The 24,681-nt window shown below is 47.2% G+C and overlaps 1 protein-coding gene across 1 annotated transcript; it reads right to left on the bottom strand.

Moving 5' to 3' along the window:
* Nucleotides 1–238: 238 nt before the first annotated feature.
* Nucleotides 239–24,363, bottom strand: Prpf8 (pre-mRNA processing factor 8). Its single transcript, XM_055619663.1, has 42 exons — nt 24,112–24,363; nt 23,456–23,624; nt 21,770–21,934; nt 21,459–21,677; nt 21,157–21,369; nt 20,924–21,049; nt 20,725–20,830; nt 20,022–20,212; nt 19,784–19,903; nt 19,514–19,703; nt 19,294–19,413; nt 19,052–19,186; nt 18,593–18,722; nt 18,130–18,326; nt 17,679–17,885; nt 17,422–17,585; nt 17,157–17,283; nt 16,850–17,042; nt 16,246–16,433; nt 15,848–16,086; nt 15,520–15,666; nt 15,124–15,334; nt 14,445–14,561; nt 10,769–11,016; nt 10,476–10,655; nt 10,151–10,286; nt 9,876–10,045; nt 9,594–9,723; nt 9,345–9,491; nt 8,694–8,854; nt 7,908–8,099; nt 7,258–7,495; nt 7,027–7,155; nt 5,217–5,330; nt 4,969–5,142; nt 4,523–4,716; nt 3,371–3,610; nt 3,139–3,280; nt 1,278–1,418; nt 1,046–1,185; nt 741–943; nt 239–565 (listed from the first exon to the last, which is right to left on the bottom strand). The coding sequence occupies exons 1-42, from the start codon at nt 24,209–24,211 to the stop codon at nt 411–413; spliced, it is 7,008 nt and encodes a 2,335-aa protein (XP_055475638.1). The 5' UTR covers nt 24,212–24,363; the 3' UTR covers nt 239–410.
* Nucleotides 24,364–24,681: the final 318 nt, after the last annotated feature.

Below are 24,681 nucleotides of genomic sequence, written 5' to 3'. Positions count from 1 at the left end.
ATAGGTGGTTTCCAGGTACTTTACAGAGAAACCCGCAGATATGGTCAAGGTAGGAGTGTGAAAGCCAGCCCCAACTCTGCTCCTGAGAATACAGTCCCAAAGCCCCAGTGGAGAGAGGGCCTCAAAGCCCTGAAGGCAGGGACTAGTCCCTTGCTGCGAACTGCCCAAGCTAGCCCCCAACCCCCAAACTCATCTACACCCAGAATTTGAACTCATAATAGCACGAAAACAGAAGCACTCCTGTTTATACAAAATTTATTAACATTTTGTTCAGGATTACAATCTATCAACAACTCAAGCACAAACACAAAGGGGGCCAGGCCGCTGAATGTCAGCAACCTGTCTGTGGGGAGGGCGTTTAAGAGGCTCCAGCCTTTGGGAATCTGAAGCAAAAGGAAACAAGGAGGTAACTAGGCATAGAGGTCCTCCCTGTCTGCGGAGTAGACCTCACCCTCCTGCAGGAGGGCAAAGTTGAGGAAATGGGAAGGCCTGTGGACCTCGTGGTAGAATTCCTTGGGGTTTGCCAGCTGCAGCTCGTATTTCATGTTGGGATCATGCCGAACACCTTTGGGGAAGGGGAAACAGCAGATGTTAACAAAGGGCTTCCTGCCTCAGCCAGCCTGGGCCCCGTGTCCATTTCCAAGGCAGCCAGACCCCGCGAGCCAGGTGTCCTGGCTTCACCCGTCCCCAGCCCCACCCTGCCCAAACTTCCCGTGCTGCTGCCACACGCAGCCACATACCCATAAAGTTGTAGTTCCAGGAGGACTGGGCAGGGACCATAAAGAAGCCGAGGAATCGGTCCGACAGGAGCATCTGGACCCTCTCATAGTGCGAGGGTAGGTAGCCTTTGGGGTTGTTGCCTTTATCCGTGTTCTGTCGGCCCCACTCATAGCCACTAGGGGTTAGCTTGTAGGCCGTCAGAGTGCAGGAGCCTGGTGTGAAGCTGGGAGAGGGGAAGACAGGCCGAGAGCTCAGACCACCGATCCAAGTCCTGGCCTGCAGCACCCACCCTAGGACATTTCCACTGAAGGAGGCCCACACCCACCTGCAGGTGATGATGATTGTCTTCTCGCCGTCCCAGGATGGGTTGTCAGCCATAATCTTGGCATGAGTTGTGACGTCTTGGGGCGACAGCTGGGGAGACTCATTGGGCTGAGTGTGGACCCAGCCTAAGGGCTCCGTCTCCTGCCAAAGAGGGATGAGAGGTCACCATGGCCGGGGCAAAGGTCACCGCGGGGCACAGGACAGCAACTCGACCCGAGGCCCACCCCACAGACCTTGAGGTACTCGTGCTGGGGCAGCTGGCTCGGCAGATGCACCGTCTGGTGAGTGCCCCACTGTGGCACCATCACAATGCAGCGGATCTCCTTCACCTGGGGGTTATCTGGAGGGCTCACCCCGTACAGGTACCCTGCAATCTAGACATGAGGGGTCAGAAACCAGTCTCAGTACCAACCCAGAATGCTACAATTTCTTCCCATGCCTCAGGGGAAAAAAGTGGGTTTTCAAAATACAGTCAATCCCCCTGGGGCAGAATCATTTGGTTACTTGTTGAAAAGGTTACACATGGAACTCCTCTCAAACTGTCCCCAGGATCTGGGGGAACCAAACTTAGGTCATCAGGTTTGCTGGCAAGTGCCTTGAAGCCAGAAGTTTTAGAATTTTTATCGCTAGGGTTCAGTGGTTAAGAGTATTGGTAGTTCTTCCAGAGGACATGGTGGCTTACCACTGTCTGTAACTCCAGTTCCAGGGGGCCTGACACCCTCTTCTGCCCTCTCCAGGGTCTGCATGCATATGATGCAGACATACAGTCAAAACACCCACATATAAACATATTAATGTGCTGTTATTCTGTGTGTGCATACAAGAGGACTTGGGTGTGGCCCTGAGTGTGTGGGAAGGTCAAGGAGGCTTCTATGGGACGGGTTCTCCCCTCCTCTTTTTACAGGGGTTCTGAGTAATCAAACTCAGGTTGTCAGGCTTGTGTGAAAGTGCTTTACCTCCTGGCTGTTCTGGGACTCACTATGTAGACGAAGTTGGCCTCAAACGCACTTGGTAAAGGAGACTCAAACATGTACTTATAGAGTGTGTGTTAATGTGCATGTGTGTCACTCTGGATATATGGAGGTCACAAGACTTTGCAGGAGTCAATTCTCTCCATCTACCATGTAGATTCTGAAGATATCTACCCACAGAACTCTTTCACCAGGCATTATTTTCATGCAAGTATATAATGGATTTTTGTGTATTTCTTTGAGAAAAGTTTTACCTGGTACCAGCTGGACTAGAACTCAACATTCAGGAGCTGGCTTTGAGTTCCTGATCATTCCACCTCTATTTCTCGGAGTCTGGGACACAAGGCCTGTGCCACTGTATCCAGCCAAGATACAACTGTCGGAAGTGAAAGCTGCCTCTAAACTCCCAGCAACCCTCCTGCCTCAGCCATCCAAATGCTGAGATTAAGGTGTGTACCACTATGCCCACCCAGCTGTGTTTAATGTTGTACTTAAAGGTTTTCCCAACCCTAAGGTCGTCAGTATTTTCTTCTAATACTCTAGTTTACTATTAAAAAAAAAAAAAAAGATTTATTTTTTATTTATTTTTAATTATATGGTATTTTGCCTGCATGAATGTCTATGTGAGGGTGTTGGATCCCTTGGAATTGGAGTTACAGATGGCCATGTGAGTGCTGGGACTTGAACCTGGGTCCTTTGAAAGAACAGCCAGTGCTCTTAACCACTGAGCCATCTCTCTAGTCTGGTTTACTATTTTACTTATATTTACTCTTAGATTTTACTTTTTTGAGTGGTGTGAAGAAAGGACCCTATACATTTTTATCTCGGTATCATAAAGTTTAAAGACATATATAAGATTTGACAGGACACAGCAACTACATACGTATCTGAATCTATTTGTTATTCTCTGCCAATAAATTTTACCCCCATAATATTTTCTCTTAATTGCCATAGCTTTATGAAATGTTTTGATACCCTCTTGTTTGTACTGTCCTTTTCAAGTTATTCATTCACCCATAAACTTTGAAACCAGCACTTCAAAGTTTCTGAAATTATCAAATGAAATAAATCTAGGAACAGATAAAGTGGGCTCCCGGTATGGTCCAGATGTGTGCCTACTCACTTGGGCACGGAGATCAGAAATGCAGATGAACTTCTTGAGTACATTCTTGGGAAGAATGTAAGTGTAACCAGTTTCCTTAATGTCATCAGATGAAACATAAATGTGATTGGTCCGTAGATGCAGGTTGGCAGCGGAGATGGCCCTAAAAAGAGACAGGGAATGTCAGCCTCTCAGCCCACGCATGCTCAGCAACACTGGCCTGTCCACCCCACCTTCGTGCCCTCCACAATACCTGACTCTCCATTCAGTCTTTGACGAGAAGGTCTGGGTCTCATAGTTGCTAGTGGTGGAGGTGATAATCTCATCGCCATGCTTGTTAACTGTTCTTGTCTGTGTGGCGGTGAGCTGGGACTGTTCCTTAGTCTGTTTCTCAATTTCGGCTATCTGCTGCCGCTGCTGTGATGGGGCCGAGATCTCCATTCCGAGGATGATGTCCCGGATTTCCGATTGTGTCAGTGATGCCACGTTCACACTGTGAGGACACTGTAAGTTACACAGGGTCCCTTCCCCATTGTCACTTGGGTGTTGATGGCAAGTAGAACTAGGTAAACAGGGCATACTTTGCCAAGATAACCCTCAAGTAACATTTCTTTTCATTTTTAAATTTATTTACTCTGGAGGAGGGGACACAATGCAAGCAGAGAAGACAAAAGACAACTTACAGGACGTTTCTCCTCCACCTTGTGGGTTCTAGGGACTGAGTCAGGTTCTTGGTTGCAAGCACCTTTATCCCTGAACCATCCTTTTTTGACCCTTCTAAGAAAAGCATGGAGGGGAGATGCTGTGACACTAAATCACTGTACCCCAAGCAGCACGACAATGATGCCCTGTACTCTTAGCTACTCGGCATCTGTAACTCTTACTTTTCTCACACAAAAAAAACTGCCCTGACACTGGACAACTCTCAAAAATGGAAACCCCAAATTGGGTGCAATAAGACATATCAATAATCCAGCAGTTGGAAGGTTAAGGCAAGAGTTGGGGGTTCAAGACAAGCCAGGAATACATAATGAAACCCTGTCTCAAATAAAAGAGAATTTGAAAGAGCAAGAACAGAAGAGAGGGCATAATCTGTTCAAAATGGCATCAGCACCTTCACTGAGAATTAGTGGCCAACAGTGGGGCTGGACACTGACTTCATTTCTTCCTAAGCACTTCTGACACTTTATTTCTGTTTTGAGAGATGACCTCATGGTTGCCCAGATTAACCTCTAAATCATGTAGTTGAAGATAAACCTGAATTTCTGATCCTCTTGCCTCTACCTGCAAAGTGCTGGATTACAGGTATGCATTACCAAACACAGCTACATACCAAATACTCCCAGAACCCCTATTTTGAGCTGCCTACCTCACCCTTTCTACACCGTGGCCAGGCCCTACTCACTTGTTTTTCTTGCCATAGTCAGCCAAGATCAGGTCCTTCAGCTGCACCTCCACCTTGATCCACTCCTCGTCAGTCAGCGTGGGCCAGATGTGATGGGGCTCCGTAATAGTAGTTTTATCTGGCTTCAGGATCACCTTTGCCCTATCATTGTTCACGTGCAAAGCGCGCAGAATCAGGATGAGACGGGAAAAGGCCTGGGGAAAAATGTGTGGAAGAGCATGGGTACTGTCAGCCTAATGAGGATTTCCCTCCTTTACTCTAGCCTCGAAGGAAAGCAAGTACTGTCTCCAAATTCCTAATGCCAACCAATATTCTTTCTCTTTGTATGCATAGGCCAAGAATCTGAAAATGACCTCATCAAGTGAGTTGTGGAGAACCCTGAGGTACAGAATCTTCTGGCTCCAAATCTACCCCAGAGAAATCCTCTTTCTCAGGTATCAAATTACCGTGTAGGACGAGATAGTCTTGAGCCAGTCATCATAGAGGTTGAAGAGAACCATCTGGGGCTCTGTGGCTTTAAGGATGAGATCCCCAAACTTCTCCACCTTGAGACAAGCCTGGAAGGGTAGCTGGAGCTCCGATCCTTTGATCACAATATTGGGGAAGTCCAGTAAGTGTACCTAAGGCAAAGACCAGTTAGAAACAAAGCAAGGAGGGCTCAGGTCTACTTTCTCCTACTGTGTCCGCCTCTCACCTCCAGCGGATCCAGCATGCCCTTCCTGGTGACAATAATCTGTTTAGGTTGTTCCTCCACAGGCAGAGATCGAATCAAGGCAGCCACTTCCTCAGCTGTCTTCCACTTGGCCAACTAACAACCAAGAAAAAAAACAAAACAAAATTGACTTTACCTTTCTTCAATTAGTTAGGAAAAAAAATTCTAATTTTGAAATAAATTGTTTCTATAATGAAAATGGGTGCTGAAGTTAGTAATTAGAGAAAGGTGTCTATATACTTAATAATGAACTATAGTTCAGAAACAACAACAAAATACAAAAGGGGCCAGAGCAATGACTCACAGATTAAGAGCATGTATTGCTCTTACAGAGGACCTGAGTTTGGTTTCCAGCACCCACACTAGGCAGCTCACAACTGCCTATAACTCTACTTCCATATTTGATGCCTCTGGGCCTCTCTAGGTGCCCTCCCCAACACATTCAAATAACCACACACCCACATACAATTGAAATAAAGACATGATCTTTTTAGAGACATGATCTCACCATGCAGTCCTGGCTAGCCTAGGACTCGGTATGTAGACCAGGCTGGCTTTAAACTCACAAAGATATACCTAGCTCTTCCTTCCAAATATTGGATTAAAGGTACGTACCACCATGACCAGCCTAATAAGATAATTTTTTAAAAAATCTAAATAAGCAGGGCGGTGGTGATGCTGGCCTTTAATCCTAGCATTCAGGAGGTTAGCCTGGACTACAGAGAGAGAGAGAGAGAGAGAGAGAGAGAGAGAGAGAGAAAGAGTTCTAGGACAGCTAGGGATACACAGCAAAACCCTGTCTTGGGGGGAAAATATAAATAGAAGTTAAACTACTAAAAGTGCATAAAGAAATTAGTCTTGGGCTGGACAAACTCAGTGGTTAAGAGCTCAGTGGTTAAGAGCACTGTCTGCTCTTCCAGAGGTCCTGAGTTCAATTCCCAGCAACCACATGGTGGCTCACAACCATTTATACTGTCATCTGGTACCCTCTTCTGGTGTGCAGGTGTACATGCAGATAAAGAGTCTTAATGGATAAGACTGTGGTGAACAAAGTAAAAAGAGAGTTCATTCTAGAAAAATAAAAGGCGGTAGTGGTGCATGCCTTTAACCCAGCACTTGGCAGGCAGAAGCAGGTGGATCTCTGTGAGTTCTAGGCCAGCCTGGTTTCCAAATCAAGTCCAGGACAGCCATGGCTACAGAGAAACCCTGTCTCAGAAAGAAAAGAAAAGAAAAAGCCCTGGGACTTTGGGAGAGCAGGATCTTGGCATAATTACTTCAATAGCTGGGTAGCCCAGCCAGGTCTCAAGTGTCCAGGAAGCCATAGAAAGATGATGTTAGTGGCTCTTTCAAGACAGAGGACAGACGTGAGAAGTTTAAAAGGCAAAAAGCCAAGCTCAGAGGTAACGGAGCCTTCACATGCTTCCCTGGAGGCTGGGGACTGCTTCACTGAGTCAAGTGCTTGCCAGGCAGGTGTGAGGGCCAGAGTCTGGGGCCACTTGTAATTCTAACACTCAAGAAGCAAGTAAGCTGGCCCGCTCTACACTCAGCTCAAGTACTCAAGTACTCAAGTACTCAAGCAGATTCACACAAAACAATGTCTCCACCACCTTTCTGACTGTGTGCAGCCCTGGCTGGCCTCAACCCTATGGCAATACTCTTCCTGAATACTCAGATATATGCCACCATACCTAGCAATGCTAGCTTTCAAAAAAGAAATACGTCCTTTTTATCATGCTCCCCTGCCCCCTACAAAAATGGCACAACAATTTTCCTATCATTTTAAGCTACTTACCTGACCCAAACGCTTCTGTCCAGCCCACACGGATGTGTGGATTATCTTGAGGAACAGCTGCCCCGTGCGTGGATTAAAGATGAAGATGGCCCCATTGATGGGTTTGGTTGTCAAGTTCCCCTCAAAGGTCTAAAGAACAATTATATTAGCATGGCCTAGACATAATCACCTGACGTCATTCGATGTGCAGGCATCTGAAGGCTGCATGCCCACATTGCATCCAACGCTCACCTTGTGGATAGTCACTCTGTAGACGTTGGTGTCATCCACAAACCAGATGATCTGGTTAGAGAAGAGTTCACCATAATTCTGAGAGGACAGATAAGGCTCAGTGGGCTCAGATGAATACAACTGCAATCCTTTGCGGATCCGTTCACGTAACACATACAGTGCAGGATTTGCCTTCATGATCTTGGCCATGGCCTGCTGTATGAGAGGCTTGCTGCCTGGGAACCAGTTTCCATAGGCACTGTGAGGATGAAGGAATCACAAGAACTTAGGCAGAAAGCCCCAAGAAAAAGGTGAAAGGAACAAACAGATAAAGATGATTGGTCAGGCTTATGTACTCATCTAACAGACATACATACAAAGAGAAGAGCCAGTCAGTGACCCAGAAGACAAAACCTTACTTTAGCCAGGCAAACTAAAAGTGGTGTAAAGTAAAGGGCTAATATGTAGGGCATGGTAGCACACCTTTAGTACCAGCACCCGGGAAGCTGAGGCAGGCAGATCTCTGTGAGTTGGGAGGCCAGCCTGGTCTATATAGTGAGTTCCAGGACAGCCTGGGCTACATAGTGAGACCTTGCTTCAAATAAATAAAACAAAACAAACATAGGACGCACAGGGTTAATGTAAACTCCTGCTTCTGAGCCCTAGCTTACCTGTGTAGATTGTAGGCCAGGTCAATAGCAATGAGCACGCCCGTGGGCGAAGGGTAGATACTCATGTTGTCAGTGGTGTAGTCCAGGAACTTGGCCCGTGCATATCGCTCAATATCATGGGAATCATAGTCTCCCCAGCGTAACTGGATGTCAATCCAGTACTTCTGTGTGGTGGTGCTGTCCATCACATCCCTAAGAGCGGAAAAGTTCAAGTCTCCAGGAAACCACAACATAAACAATGTCTTGAAATCTTAAGAACTCCCAAATACTGCACCTAAATTTCAAAACCAGCCCCCTACTCATTCTAGATCAGCAGAACCCTGAGCCATGGAATGGTGGTGCAACCCTTTAATCCCAGCACTCAGGAGGCATAGGTAGGCAGATCGCTGAGTTCAAGGCCGGCCTGATCTATATAATGAGTTCCAGGACTGCCAGCGCTACATAGAGAAACCCTGTCTCAAAACAAAAAGAAAAACAAGCAAACAGATCAGCAAGACCCCCAAGCGATGGGCAGATCTGACTGCTGATGACTTACAGGTAACTCTGTTACAGAGTAACACTGGCTCCAAGTTTAAAAGAATGTCAGCAAAGAGCTGGGAACGGTGCCCACTCTTGAACAGCATTATTTTTGGGGGGAAGTAGGGGAGCCCAAGGCAATAGGATTATAAGGCCAAAGCCATAATAACAAAACAAATAAGGCAGAGGTAATCCTATAAGTAACATGGCTATCATAGTAACAGCAAGGTTCCTCTCCTGGTACCTAAAGCTGGGCCACAAAACACTTACTTGGAGTCTGCCAGCAGTGATGGCCGGGAGACATTCCACTTATAGGAAGCAAAGAGTAGTATATCTGCACAAGAAGAGTTCATCTTATAGGATTTTCGGGGATGGATTGTCTCCTTTTGTACTGTCTCAATTTCTAGTGCATCCAGTTCCTGATCAAAGACCTGGAGATAAAGATGAAAGGCTGTAACTTACTACAGAAACCCACTTATACTGAGAGTGAGAGAATTTAGATGAGGCAATACTCTAATCCTTCATGTGTCCAGGATAAATTTCCCATACTCAAAAGAGTAAGATGGTAGCCAGGTGCGATGGGGCACGCCTGTAGTCCCAGCACTCAGGGAGGCAGATCTCTCTGAGTTTGAGGCCAGCATGGTCTACAAAGTGAGTCCAGGACAGCCAAGGATACAGAGAAACCCTCTCTCAAACAAACAAAAAAACAAACAAACAAACAAGTTGGCTGTTTATGGTGGTGCATGCTTTTAATCTCAGCCCTTGGGAGGCGGAGGTAGGCAGATCTCTGTGAGTTCAAGGCCAGCCTGGTCTACATAAGGAACTAGGCCAGGGCCACATAGAAAGACTTTATCTTAAAAAATAAAGGAAATAGCAAGCTGATGTGACTCTGTGATCTGTCACCCCTCAACTGCTGCCTACCTGACATAAGTCCATCACGATGCTCTCGTGGATCTTCTGCCACAGGTGAGCCCGGAATATCTGGATGAGAGAGATCTTCAGTGTGGGGATCTTGCCATGCATGAAGATTCCTGTCAAGTCCAGCTGCACCTGGAAGCCTACATATACCTGCCAGGAAAGAGAAATGACTTTAGAGACCAGAGACCAGGGGAGGCAAGAGGAACAGCTTTTTTTTTTTTTTTGCCTCCTCTGTTAAGGAATCACACTTACATTGGCTCTGTTGATTGTTGGGGACCACCAAAGGGTGAATCTACGATTAGGAATCTGGTTTAATCCTGATCGCTGAGCATTGGTCAGCTTCTTCCACTTCATGGATTCCTCAAAGCCACTGGCTTTCTCCCTATGGAGCAGGGGAACCAAGTAAGATCATGCCTGTCTACCTCCCAGAGGTGCCTAACCCTCACAGGGTAACTGAGAAGCAGCAGGCCACTACAGCACAGAAGTGACAAACTCAGGTGTGACTCATCCCTATAGAGAAGGCAGGGTCCTTACCAGAACAGACCTTCCCAGGTAGGGAAGTATGTGCCCTTGAAGAGGGTGTGCTCCAGAATGCCCTCCACGCCGCCCAGGGCCTGAATCATGTCTGTGCGGTAGTTGTTGAGGTTCCAGAGCTTGCCATCGTGCCGCTGGTGTGTCCACCAAAAGGGGTTCTGCTTCAAAACCTACACGAGGCAAGCATGGTGAAGCAAGCGCCTGGCTGCCGGCCACCCCAAGTGACAAAGCTATCCTGATGTGGAGAAACTTGTTCTACCTCCCGCTCCACATACCTGGTACTGCTTAAAGTCAGTTCGAACACGCCAGCCCTTATCATAAGCCAACGTGTGCCGGTCCTTCTGAAAGAGGGTATTGATCCGGGGAATGCCTCGATCCCATGAATCTTCTAAATCTTCTAAAGTCAACCGTCTGCCAGAAAAAAATAAAGTTAACATCCCTTCTCACAAAAAGAGAAACATTCAACATTCTTTGGCCAAAGATAAAAGCAGAATCAGTCTTAACTCCTTAAAGACATACTCTGCCCGTGACCTCCACATAAGACTCAGTGTTGTGACCCGACCCCAGCCCTAAAACTGGCACACCCTCCCGCATGCCCACCTGTTCTGAGCAATGGCCTCCTGTCTCTTGAGTGCATACTCAGCCCAGACCCGTTGAGAGTCAATGAACTCGCTCTCCCATGGTTGTATGTAGCGGTACAAGTTGGGAATCAGTTGGTCTTCTTCATGACTCATTCCTGACCGGAAGTGTGTGATACCCACATCTGTTTGCTTAGACCACCTATTTTAGAAAATTGAGACGAGATAAAAGTAAAAATCAGAAATAACTAAATACCCACTTCCTCAGAGTCTATACAATCAGACTAACCCTGCAGGCTGTCAATCAAGCCGTACCTGAGGTCAGACTGGGGGATAAGCACATGGCCCATGGAGAGCATGCCGAGCCCTCCCAGCTCTTTAGGGGTGTAGAACACAACTGGGGGAAACCGACTTGGCATCTTGGAGTTCAGTCCAATCTTGATCCGGGTCTGGATTTTGTTCTCACACTTTACCAGTAAGTCTAGGAGTTCCTGTGTATTCACCACAGCCTCTCGAAAATATGTCATAAGGCCAATGAGAGCTGTATTCCACTTATTCACAATCTAAAGTTAGTGGGAAAGAGTAAATTCCGTATGAGCAACACAGGTCTTCTAGTTAGTTACTAACAATGAAAGCAAAGTGAACAAAATTTTACATAACTTTTCATCTGTAATATTAATACACTAAAGGAAAAAAAAACTGCACATTTCCCTCATGTTTGGAATAAGCTGTCAAACTTCTCTTTAGTGATTTTAAATACACTATTCCTTTGAGAGTAACAGAAACTTGGGGGATGATCAGATCAAAGAAGCAAACCGCATTCCTGATTTCAGGAAGATAAAGAACTGATAAAGGCAGCCTTAGAGCCCTTACAAAGCGAAGTAAAACTGTCATTCAGACTACCTAACTAGGGGCATTGCTCTATTTTCCTAGACCTCATCAAGGTCGTGTTTCAACAGCCCAAACTGTATTTCAATTAGGGCCATGACTGAAGAGAAGGGTCACATTCATGCTTGACTTAAGTGTAGTGCACATACCTAAAGCAGGGGTGACCCAAGGTGGTAACAACAGTGTAACTCTAACAAAACCGAGAGGAGGAGAACTGAGGACAGGAAAGCCATAACAGTGAATGACACCTGGAGTCTCAGCTGTTGAGGAGGTTAAAGTTAGTGGATCACCTGAGCCCAAGAGCTCAAGACCAGTCTGGGCAACAAAGAAAAGCCTTAATCAAAGATGAATGGAGTTAAGGGTTCTCGCTGCCACGACAGGAGGACTCCAGGTTGACCCCTGGGGCCCCACAGGGAAGGAGAAAACTGACTCCTGCAGGTTGTCCTCTGACCTTCACACACAGGTTATGGTATGAGTACACAAGGCAACATAAATAAAAAGAAGGAAGAGGAATTTCAAGGTCCACTGTGAACTTTCCTTCTACTAACCTCAGGGGGATAAAATTAGGAGTTTTCGGGTGTATTTGTATATGATATATACACCTGTCAGTATACGTGTATGTATACATGTATTTGTGGGAAGATGTATATATGGAAGCCTGAAATCAAAGCCAGGTAGCTTATGCCTAAATCCCAGTACTTAGGAGGCTGAGCCAGAGGATAAGAGTCAAAATCCCAGCCTGGATAATAAATAAAGCTTTTCTCAAGCAAGCAAACAAATGAACAAAACAAACAAACAAACAAAAAGGAAAGGAGAAAAAGTAAACAAGTTAAATCCAACATTATGCTTCTGTCTCTGATCTAATTAATAAAATCCCTTTGTAAAATAATACAGTTTATTGGCTTATGATACGCATTACTTCATGAATTTTCACAAAAGGCCCGTGAGCATGGAGCTTAGGGTTATCCTCACATTATAGGTAAGTGGAAGGCAAGGGTGGAGAACCCGCCCAGAGCCTTACTGTAACAGACCCAACAATCCAACCTGACTCTAGACTGTGTACCATGATTGTGAAGCATCTCCCTCAACCCTCAGTCACGCTTCCATCAGGCTCTGAGCAGGGCACATTGCTGGAGCTCACTGGCTTCCAGCTGACCCCAGGCTCTGGGAGAGACCCTGCCTCAAAGGAATAGGAAGAACATGATGGAGCAGTACAACACCCCACCCCCACCCAGTCTCTCTTTTATCCTTTTATACACATACACACATCTTTTTAAAGGAGGGGGCATCAGGAATGGGAGAATAAAAGAGGTAGTAAGAGGTTAATACAGTTATAATGCATTGTACACAAGTAAATCTTTAAAAAAAAATGAGTAACAGGAAATAGCCAAAATAAGTAAATAGATAGATAGATAGATAGATAGATAGATAGATAGATAAATAAATAAATAAATAAATAAATAAATAAGTAAATAAATAAATAAATAAATGAGCGAGCCCTGTCTTGACATGCAGCTCTCTCTAGAAGGCTTCTAACACATCTACTCCAGTTCTGGCAAACTCAAGTCCTATCTCCACTCACCTCCCATAAAGTTTTATCCACACCATCTGGCTTCCATCCCAATTATTTCTGAAATAGCTCTAAGGTCACCAATGACGTCTTAACAGCCAATTCCATTGGCTCCCAGTCAGTCCTTATCTAACCAAACTGTTCTTAGGCAACTGTTGCTGTTAAACACCTGCTCGATTCTGGACTTCAGTCCCTGACAACCCTAATGTCCTCCCTACATCCCAGCACTGTCTCGTTTCTGGTCAGAACACCCCAGTGTTTCCCATCACCCTAATCTGTCTCTTCTCACTCCTCCTGGCAATCTCCCTCATCCTTGGGCTTTCAACCTTTACACCAAGAATTATAAAACTGCCTGGCAGTAGTGGCACACACCTTCAATCCCAGCACTCAGGAGGCAAAAGGAGGCAGATTTCTGTGAGTCTGAGACCATCCTGGTCTACAGATCAAGTTCCAGGATAGCCAGGGCTACATAAGGAAAAACCTTGTCTTGGGAAAAAAAGTACAGACTGCTTTACATATTTATATTTGCTGAAAATTCTTTTTTCAAAGGTCTAGAAAATCTCCAACTCCACAATTTACTGCATTACACCTCAAACTTCTTATAGCTATGCAAGCACCATGATAATCACATCTCCACACCTTTGCTAAAGCTAAACACCTGCTGTTTCTCGTAGAAGCCTTTCTTTTTCCACATTCAGACAGAACCAGAACTCATGAACGCCAGTATTCTCAGCTTCCCAAATAATGCAACGAACGGCTCCATCAACAACACAGCATATCAGTGGTTCTCTGATCATGTTCTTATCTCTCACAGGGAAGGTGTTCCAGCAGCTAGCAGCTAGGATATAAGAAACACCTACAGCACAAAGAGGAGATCAACCTAGAAGAATAAGCTTATTCCTCAGAGCTATATTTTAAAAATTGCATCATGGGAGATTTGACCTTGCAAGACCTTGCAAATATTCACAACTAACAAATCTTCAGATTTCCTCTGGGCTCCAAAAACAACAAGAAAACAAAAACAGAAAAAAAATAAACACAAACAAACAAACAATCCTGCCTTTTAATAGTATTCTATGCCACCCACTAAAATATAAGCTGTTTGATGCAGATAATAAGCCTAATGGAAAATACAAAATAGATGCTTCTGCTCAAACTATAGGCTCTAATTTCGTTTTGGTTTAAAATCATCAAACCCAGCCAGGTGTGGTGGCTCACGCCTGTAATCCCAGCACTCAAGGAGGCAGAGAACAGGTGGATTGTTGTGAGTTCAAGGCCAGCCTGGTGTACAAAGTGAGTCCAAGACAGTCAAAGCCACACAGAGAAACCCTATCTCAAAAAACAAACAAATCATCAAACCCCACAGATGCAGGCTGTTAAATTCTTGTAGGAAATTCTCAGAAATAAAGCCCAATTGATCCAACATTCTAAGTTACCATCCCATCACACATGAACATTGGTATACTAGGGAAAGTTCGGAAAGGAGCTCAAACCAGGGGAGGATTGAAAGGGAAATACATGGACCCTACATACCTTGGTAAAAGTGGTGGAGCCAGAGGCCATCAGAATCTGCCGCACTCGGTTATGGAAACGTTGCATTGACTCGTCATCCACACGCAAGAAACATTGAGCTGTCCGCTCCTTGGTAACCTAAGCACAAAGTCCGTGTTAACTTGTTTCAGAGCCCTCAGAGGGGCTGCCGAGATGGCTCAGGGCAGGCAAAGTGCCTGATAACAAGCTTTATTTTCTGACTTCAATTCCCAGAAACTACATAGTGGAAGTGACAACAAGTTGTCCTCTGACTGCCACACAAGTGCATGGCATAAATAATTACAAAATGCCAGACGTAGTAGTGCATGCATTTAATCCCAGTACTCAAGAAAGCAGAGGTGGGGGTGGATCATGATGAATTTAAAGCTAACCTGGCCAACCAGAGCTACACAATGAAACCCTGTCTCAAACAAACAAACAAACAAACAAACAAACAGAGCACATGCCTTTAATCCTAACACTTGAGAGATAGTGACAGAGGCAGGCTGATCTCTGAGACAATCAGGGCCAGCCAGCGTTCCACAGACAGACCCTGGTTATACAAGCAAGGATTAACTGTAACTAAGCTCAACCCACCAAGGCTCACTGGGCCGATAATGAAAAGGTATGGCTAATGCCAGAGTTACAGGGTGGGTAACATGATGTCCTTCCTAGTGCGTACCTCATTCTGTAGGTTCCAGACCCCGTCCTTGTGGGTGAACTCTTCATAGCTGGTACGGCACTTTGGCAAGATGCGGCACTCAAAGCCGCACATGTTGAAGAGCAGGTTGGGGTTGTCTTTACTGTACACAGACACAAAGCTATTCTCCCACTGGACTGTAGTCACTGATCGCGGCAGCCGGTTTTTGATGTCCCAGAACACTGCCCGACCCCTGTCCACAGAGAACATAAAGGCATTTCAGTCTGTTGAAGACAGCTGCATTCAAAGCCCAGGCAGATGACTCCCCAGCAAGCCTATATTCCTCCCGCCCAAGACACATCCTCCTCAATACTAACTGCTCTCTGGGTCCCTAGGATTGATGTCCCTCCAATGCCCACAAACCCAACTGAGACTCACAGGTTGACATCATGCTTCATAAGGCGCATGCGGGCATCTCGGGGCCAGCATTTCTTGTTATTGTAGCCAACAATGTTTTCATTGTTGGGGTCTGGATGCTCTGTCAGGTAACGCTGGATCAGATCCCGAGCCTCATCTGCTGTGAACCTAAAGGGAAGGCAGACCCTTTGAGAACTCCAGGTCCATAGGCGGGGACCCTATGCCACTCTAGGCTTCACTTCGCTTTACAGCCCAACTCAGCAATTAGTCACTAAGCTGTAAGAGCCACTTTACAGACAGGACATACCTCCCTGTTCTGTGAGTTAAAGGATCTGCCCAGGTCCATTACCTGAAGAAAATATGGATGCGATCAATATATCTACAGAAGAGTCGGATTGGGTGTGCAGCCTCGGTGGCTATGTCCTGGAAACTGAGGAAGTCATTTGGCATCTGAGGAGGCCCAGCCATCTCACTGGCCCGGTGCAATCCCAATACAAGCAAATCCATCACCAAGCCATAGTACTGTACAATGAATGAGGCAAACTGCAGGCCTCTGATGATCCCATATGAATTTGTATGGTTCATGTCCTAGCGAAGGAAAAAAAAAAAGAACCACAACCCTTAGTTATGGCTATGGCTGGTTATGTCCCAGGAGCTTCAGGGTCCAAACTCCTTCATTCTCCCTCAGCAAATCCTAACTTAATGGGTCAGCAACCCCTTAACACATTTTCTTGCTCCAAGACAGACCTTATAGTTAATGACAACATTGTTCTTGGCTGTCATGTAGTCAGCTATGTTGTGGTCCACAATGAGTCGCAGCAGCCTATTGAGCAGGGTCAAGTCAATCTTTTCATACATCTTCTCAAAGCGGGACTCCAACATGACATTGCACTCGCCCTCACTGGTCTCCCACACATCCTGCAGGTTATTGATGCCTAAAAAAGCACAAAGACAATGCTACAGCAAATTTTCAGGACTAGTAACCACAGCAGCTCTCAATACATTCCAAGACCCTCTACTATTCATCCAACCATCCTGTTTGCTACAAGTGTCAGCTTTGCTCAAGTACTATTCACTTTTTTTTTTTGGTGTGAGTACACACAGGGTTCCCTGTGTAACCCTGGCTGTCCTGGAACTCACTCTGTAGACCAGGCTGGCCTCGAACTCAAAACATCTACCTGCCTCTGCCTCCTGAGTACTGGGATTAAAGCCATGTGCCAGCACTTCCCAGCAGTACTATTCACTCACTCTTACCATGCAATAAAAGATGGATTATGCAGCCTAGGAATGAATTTTTATACAGAACTCGATGATCCCCTTTCTCTGCAGAGGGTAATTCCAGCAGTCTTACCTTGGCACCACTTGTAAACAAGCAGTGGAGGTGGTTCTGTGTCAGCAGGCTTGATCCAGGGTGGAAAAAGACGGCGCTTATCTGCCTCATACCACAGGTATTGGTCCAGGTAGGCATCAGTTATTTTCTCCAGTGGTTCCACATCATACACTGGCACCAGGTGGCTATAGAGATCCATGAACTCAATGCCCACCTGTGGGAGAAGGAGCCTGGTTCACATCGATTCACCTAAGCCAGTTTAGCATCCTCTAGATGCCAAGAATAAGTAGCACAGACCAAAAGTAAGCTCAGGAAGCATCTCACTCACTTCCTTAAAGGCTCTCTGTGTGAGGAGGTGACGCTTGATGCGGGACAAAGCCTCATGGGGGTTGTCATAGGCTTGCTCGATCAGACCCAACTCCTCCCTCTGAGACTGGTTTAACCTAGACTTCACACTAAAAAGCAAAAGAAAAAGCAAATGAGAAAACCCAAGAAGACGATTAACCAGAAAGGACTATACCTTTCTTTGGACTCTGACCCCATGCCCTTCTCTCTGTTGCGCTCCCAGAGGAACCCTTCCAGCCACTCCTCACCTATAAGCTTCCTTGAGGCGCTCTAGAGCCAAGATGAGTAATTTGGTGTCATGTTTGTAGGAGAGTGGGGGGAATGGGATGGGTGAGAACCTACGGCTCTCCAACCAATGCACAGTGGTGGTGTACACTGCCACTGCTTCCTCTGCTGTGATGTAAGGCCCGTCCTGCAGGGGGAACAGGAAGACAGGCCAAAGCTTGAGCCCCACTGTGCAGTCCACCTTAGCCCCAGCCCTCACACCCAGTGTAGATGGCCCAACCTTCAGGTAATTGTGCTGCCTCTCCTGTTCTGCCTTCAGGTACAGGCGGGTGAGGCGGCCCAAGTTCTTTTTGCAAACAGTCTTGTCCACAGTGGCCCCACGGCGGATCCGTTCACGGTTGTAGTGGGCAGTATTGGTCCACCAGTCAGCCTTGGCCTTAACGTACCGAAGAATCATGTTCTCTATAGGTGTTGGCAGTCCTGGGACCTGAAAATACAAACAAATAAAAAAGTAATACGAACCAAGCACAGTGTTTCACATGGGTACACCAACATAAAGGCAGAGGCAGATTCTCCTGAATCTGAGACCAGCCAAGCCTGCACAGACTTACAGGTCAGCCAGGAGCACACTACCTCAGGAAACGAGGTTAGGGAGTGATAGAAGGTGGACAGCCCTCTGAGAGCTCAGGAGGATGAATGGCTATGCCTCCATGGAGGTGATGGAGAGCTACCTTCCAAGGAATGTTGGCCTTCCAGCAGCGCCAGGCTTCACTGAGGTGCTGCAGAATTGTTCGGGCCTTGTTCTGTTTGATGCCTTCAGGCATCATGTCTAAAATGTCGTGCATCACAGCTGCCCTAAGCTCGAGGTCAAAGTGAGACTCCACTCGTTGCTTTGTTACTGTCTTTGCCACTCCCTTTGAGTGACGGCCTAGAAGTAAAGGGATAGACCAGAGAATAAATCAATCAATACTAACAAGTGTCCACATGCTCCACACATGTAAAAAGACAAGCCACCTCAGACAGTCACCACCATTCCAGAGAGTGCCTCAAGAACCAGAACACTAGGTCAGACTCATTGGAAATGGACTTAGAAGCAAAGATCATTGACAAATGCAAATAAAAGCATGGGGCAACAAGCACATACAATCCACCCTTGACACAATGAGATAAGCTTGGGTAAAGAAAATCACTCACCTTCAAACTGCCGGGCCAGGAGGTTGCCCAGCCATCGCTCTAGCAAAGGAGTAATTCCACGCATGAAAAACAGCCAGACCCGCCAGCCAGCCGCCCAGAAACCACAGCCAGGGCCTTTCCCTACAGGGCCCTATAATCAAGCATAAATCAGGAACATAAATGAACTATTCTTTTGGGAAACTATAGAAAGAAAACTGGATAGAGATCGTCTGCCAGGCTGCTGAGGGGACAGTAAATGCTCTTGGGTCTTCCCAGTCTACAACAGGGAGGCATAAGAGAGCTTCCAGGCAGAAAGCGAGGCTCCTAAATGGATTCAGTGGTGGTGTCGGGGGAAATGCTGAGATTCATCGAGTATAGTAATGACATAGTCAAGAGACTCTCTCCAAAGAGGTCCTGGGAAAGAGCTCTACCTTAAGGGAAAGGCAAAAGGGCTTTTCTGGAGCAAGAGCAGGGTCTCACCGTGTTGAAGCGGTAATAGATGAGATGCTTCAAGTCCTTGCACATGCGGATCTGCCGCATCAGCTTGTATTTGTATCGATACATGCCGGTCAACTGCCCCACATGAGCGAATATATACTGCAACCCATCTGCCAACTGCAATAAATCACCCATCAGACTTACAGTCTGAGCCAGCTCCACAGCCAGCACAGGCTTCAGCCTGCTTCCCCACCTGAGCAGGGGTCCGGCCAACACGGCCTCACCTGGAAGGCATCCACATTGCCCAAGCGATACTGAACATGACTATCCACAACCAGCTTAGTCAAACGAAGCACTTCCCGACACAGATGGAAAGCATTGCCAAAACGAGATTTTTTTCTTTCCTGAAAATGTCAAGAACAGAAAGAACATTAAAGACAGACCACAAAAGGAGCAATGCCACAGCGCCATCCAGCCCTAGGTCGTGAGGCCTGAGGTAGGCACCTTGGTGGTGAGCGTCTTGACAGGCTTCAGGTTGAAGTTATAGTCCAAGTGCAGGTAGTTGAGGTTCTTCCGGTGGATGAGGAGGTTGAGCATGTTGTAGCCCTGGCGGCAGACCTGCAGCCCCACCTCCACCCAGTCCAGCTTTGTGGACTGAAAGAACTTGGTAGCTTTGAATGAGCGGAATAGGTACCTGGCAAAAACAAAGAGGAGAGTTAAAGCGACATACTGATACTTTTGGAACAAGCTGAACAGGGAACTCCAGCACCTTACCGCTTCTTCTGGGCTTTGGGAGGCCGATGCTTCAGGGCATTCAGTACATAGTACTTAAGCAGCTTCTGATAGGAGACTCGAACTTTCACAGGCTGCCCAGCAGGACAGTGCTCCCGATACCTGGTTAAACAAGCCCATCAGAGCTTTGCTCACCTCTCCTTCTGGACACTCTTTAAAAGGCTACATGCCATTCTCTTCTCCTACACTATGCGTCTACTCCCTTAGGTAGAAACCTTACCAGTTCTTGACAAGGGGTATATCCAGGGCCCGGCGGGTACGACCAGAGCGTAGGTTGAAGGGCCGTGGTGCCCAGAGCAGGGCAATGCCATTGGCCGTATTGTCTGTATAGAGGGGCGTGTCCTTCAGGAAAGGCTCCACAAACTCCGGGAGTTCAAACTCCTCATCATCATCAGGCAGTGGTTCCTGGCTCTGAAAAAGAAATCCTCAAGGGTTCACTTTCCACTCACTGAGTGCAGAACTGAGATAAGCAGAGAACTCTCTGGGATCAGGCACAGCAGCTCCATGTGCCGTGATGACAGGGATGCCTGACGAGATGCCCTGCAAGGTCAGCCAAGGAGCCAGGGGGCAGGGAAGACAGAGTTAGGTAGGAAACCAACCCACTTGCTTTCCACTAAAAGCCTCCCGCAGAAGCTCCAGAGCACAGCATAGGAGGGGGCCACTGCAATCAGTTCCCGACCAAACTCCAATGAGCTTAGGAGCCTGAGACCCCAGCACTTAGGAGGAGCTAAGACAAAGGGACAGAGAGTGCAAAACAAACCTGGAACCACACAGTAAATCTGTGCCAACCAGCACTGTATGTCCAAAAATAAAAAAGGGGGACATGGGTTGCTGAGTGGGAGAAAACTTGCCTAGCACGTACCAGACCCTGAGCTCAATCTTCAGGACTCCCACCACCGCCCAAAGCATGCGATTCATCTTACCTTGACTGAGTGTCTGTGGGAGATGGGGTTGATCAGAGGATCAAAGTAGAAAGCTGGCAAATCAGGATCCTCAGTCTTGATGAACACAACGTTAGGAGTGTGGTACCTACGATGACAGGAAGAGTCAGCCAATGTTCTGCTCTGGCCCAAACTATAACCTGGCCTTCCCCTTCTACCTGCTTTGTTCCGGGCGTCTTACCAGGTCAGGTGGACGTGGTGCGGAAGGTTGTTATACAGGTAAGGAAAAGCAATCTTGTACTCAGTTCGAATAGGCTGACGGATGATGATCTTATTAATATCATTGAATTCATTCCAGTCTTCATCCCTAGAATAGGAAATTGAGTAGTTCCACTGTTAGACAGGATCTTGAGGATAAATACTAGATTTTTAATACACATCAAGTGCCTAAAGTTGATATTCTCCCCAACTTACTGTAGGTTAATATCTCGAACAAGAGGTTCAAATTTAGGTCCCCCAGGAATGGCCATATTGAGTGCCTTAGAGGTAAAGAAGGCCTTCAGATCAAACAGATAGAAGTAGTTGTCATCCACCAAGTCAGTCAGAAGCTGATTGGCCAATCGGTAGAGAGTGGACATCATTGGCAAGGTAAACTGCCAGCGTTGGTAGGTGGAACCATTAACATACCTAGGGAAAAGACGGAGGGCCCACGTCAGCTTACCTGCTGCCTTCCCACAGCTTCTGTTTCTAGAACCCGGGGAACCAGTTCCACTCACTTCCTACTGTCCCTCAGTGGCTGGTGGTCATAGAACCAGTCCAGCACAGGAGCATCCTCCTCAGGGTCCAGCTCTAGCTGAATGGCTTCCAGCGGCTCAACATCCAAGATGTTGTCGGCATAATCCAGGGGCGGCTCCTCATCGTCAAAAGGGGGGAAACGCATCCTCTTGAAATGCCTCCTGTCTCTTTTTTCTCGACGCATCATGATCCACATTGACCTAGAAGGCAAGACCACCACACAGCAGTTTCTATCTTCAGCTGCCACTGCCAACACCCACAGCCCCCGGTACCACACTTCAGCCCTTCTCACCCCCACTGGGAAATGTAAACTGGCTCGATAACCCAGGGAATCTCGTTGACAAAGGAAATGGCTCCAGTGATGTGGTACAGAACAGGCACATCCCGAATCTGCTCCCAAGGCATGGGCATGTTCTCTAAGAGCTTGAGAACCGCATGAGGCATGTACTTGAGGGCTCTGCAACATCAGGAAGAGGGACAATTAGAAACGACTAACCGTGCTGCTCTATTCCACAGTAAATGATTCCTTTATAGCCCAAAGCTCCAAATTAGGAATCAAGGCCTGTAGGAGTCCTGGCTCCCATCTCCACCTTCATCTAATACCACCCTCCCTTTTAAATGTCATAGTTCACAATACCGGACTCAACCTCCATAAATCAACAATGGTCCCTTTGAAGGCAACCTCCTCTGCCCTTCCTAGAAATACCAACATATGCATTGTGTTATATTGTAACCATTTGTCTCTCTCCTGCCACTGAACAGTATACTCCTAACAGGAGTCGACTGATACTATCCTGAGGACCAAGAACAAGTTTCAATAATAATAATGTTTGTTGTTGCTTGAAACAGGGTCTCACCATATGGCTGGTCTGGAACTCGCTAAGTAGAACACAAAGTTCACCTGTCTCTGTCTCCCATGAGCAGGGACTAAAGGCCTCTGCCACCATATCTGGCTTTTGTTATTTTTTATGGTGCATCTCATGGAATAATCCAAGCTGGCCTCAAGCCTGTGATCCTCCTGCCTCTGTAGCCCAAGTGCTGAGATTACAGGCAAATACTACTATACTACTCTGGCTGGTTAAGAAATATTTTTGGTTTTGTTTTCTCAAAACGGGTTCTCTCTGTGTAGCCCTAGCTGTCCTGGAACTAACTCTATAGACCAGGCTGGCCTCGAACTCAGAGATCTACCTGCCTCTGCGCCCCAAGGGGTAGGATAGTGCCACTACTACCCAGCAAGGAATTATTTTTGAAACAAAACTTCCAAGACTTCCTATACCCGTTAATTTTTTTGTTTTCTTTTTCAAGACCAGGTTTCTCTGTATAACAGCCCGGGCTGTCCTGACATCTCTTTGTAGACTAGGCTGGCCAACTCACAGAAATCCATCTGCCTTTGCCTCCCAGGTGCTGGGACTGAATGGGTGAGCCGCCACGCTCTGCCCCATACCAAGTAATTAACAGACCACATTTCTGTATCTAAGAGGAATGTTGAGAATCTCTGTTAAGCTTAGGGTTGAAGAATTTACCATGGTACAGAGAAGTAAACACCCTAACCCCCAAATTCTGGTGGCTGAAAAATTAAAGGCATCCAGAGTGCCTAGTGTCTCAATCTGAGCCTCAAACAGTTCAACAACAATAAACATTTTACAATGACATTAGCAGGGCAAAGCAAAACAATAAATGGCATTAAGTAGAAGATCTGGAAATTGTCATGGAATCCCGGCGGTCCCTGCCTTGCTCTTACAATATCCTATAGGTGGTCAAGAGCCATGTTCCATGCTGGGCATGGTGGTAACTGCCTTTAATCCCAGCACTCAGGAGGCAGAGGCATGGGGATCTCTGTGGGTTTGAAGCCAGCCTGGTCTACACAGCAAATTCCAGGACAGCCAGGGCCACACACACAAAAAAGTCCAAAATGATAGTTCCTCTATCCAACACCGTCAATGAAGGGGCAGAGTAATTATCCCAGGATGTTGCTTACCCCAAATAGACCCTTTTGTCGTGACGGAACTTCCTGTTGGTCATGTCACCATGGTCTCGAATGATCTTCCTGACATGTTCTGGGGGCATGTCCTCCTTCTGAGCATCCACAAACCCAAATTTCCGCTTCTCTGCATAGCGCTTGGCTTGCAACTGCTGCCATTTTCGAGCTATAAAAGCACCTCAGTATAAAGGGCTGCACACCTTTACCCTAATATCCCCAACTCTGACCCTTGGGGTGTCCCCCTGACCTGCGAATGTTGTGGGAAACAGGAATACTCCCTGCCACTTGACTCCCCCAAACTACCTGGCATTTTTACTATACATGTTTGCGGGGGGAGGGGTGTGTGTGTCTAATTCCTTCCTAGTAATGCAAACCCTATATTGGAAGTTTTGTCTCCATTGCCATATCTCTCTCTCTTGTCTCCATTGCCATATCTCTCTCTCTCTCTCTCTCTCTCTCTCACACACACACACATACACACTATTAGCTCCTACAAAGAAGAGGCGCTTCCAACCTTTCAGTGATTTGACTAACTAATAAAAAGTGAAATTCTGCTAACGAGGGAGCGGCCCGCGATGACCCGCCCACGGAGGCAACAGTGAAACCCGCCTGCACGTTCCTCCCCGCGCGCGCCGTCCCCACTCGCCGCTCACCTTTCTCCTGCAGCTTCTCCTCTGACATGTAGTCCGGCAGCGGGGCTAGAGGGCCGGGCACCGGGTTACCCGGCCCTCGGTAAGGAAACACCCCGGCCATGCCGGGGGACTCCGGGAAGGAGAGGGAAGCCAACACTGAAGCAGCTAGGCCCGGGCCCACACGGGGAAGATGGAACGCGTCCGGGGCCCCCTGGCCTCCGCGCCGGCCCGGCTGAGCGCTCGCGGCCGGGTCCTGGCGCAGCTCCTCAGGCCGCTCGGCCCACCCGACCGCCTGCAGCCCAGCTCGGACGTCCGCCACCCGCCTGCCGCCCCTCACTCAGGGAGCCGCTCAGCCCGCAGAGCAATGGCGGAAAGACGACGTCCGCACCGCGTTCCCAACTCCAGGAAGTGCGCAACCGAGTTCAGAAGCTCACCCAATAGGCGCCGAGATCTTCTGACGGACGAGCAAGAGCCCCAATTGACGTTGCAGTCTGCGCTGAGGAGGCGGGACTAAAGGCGGATTTCACCGCGAGCTGTGCTGTCTGTGTAGGCTTCCGCTAGTAGGATCAGCCTAAGTGGTCTGTAATAGAA

This window comes from Psammomys obesus, unplaced genomic scaffold, assembly GCF_907164565.1.
Source record: "Psammomys obesus unplaced genomic scaffold, mPsaObe1.curated_primary_1811, whole genome shotgun sequence".
Lineage (NCBI taxonomy): Eukaryota > Metazoa > Chordata > Mammalia > Rodentia > Muridae > Psammomys > Psammomys obesus.
Note: the sequence above shows the minus strand (reverse complement) of the source record. Positions and strands in the feature narration are given on the sequence as shown.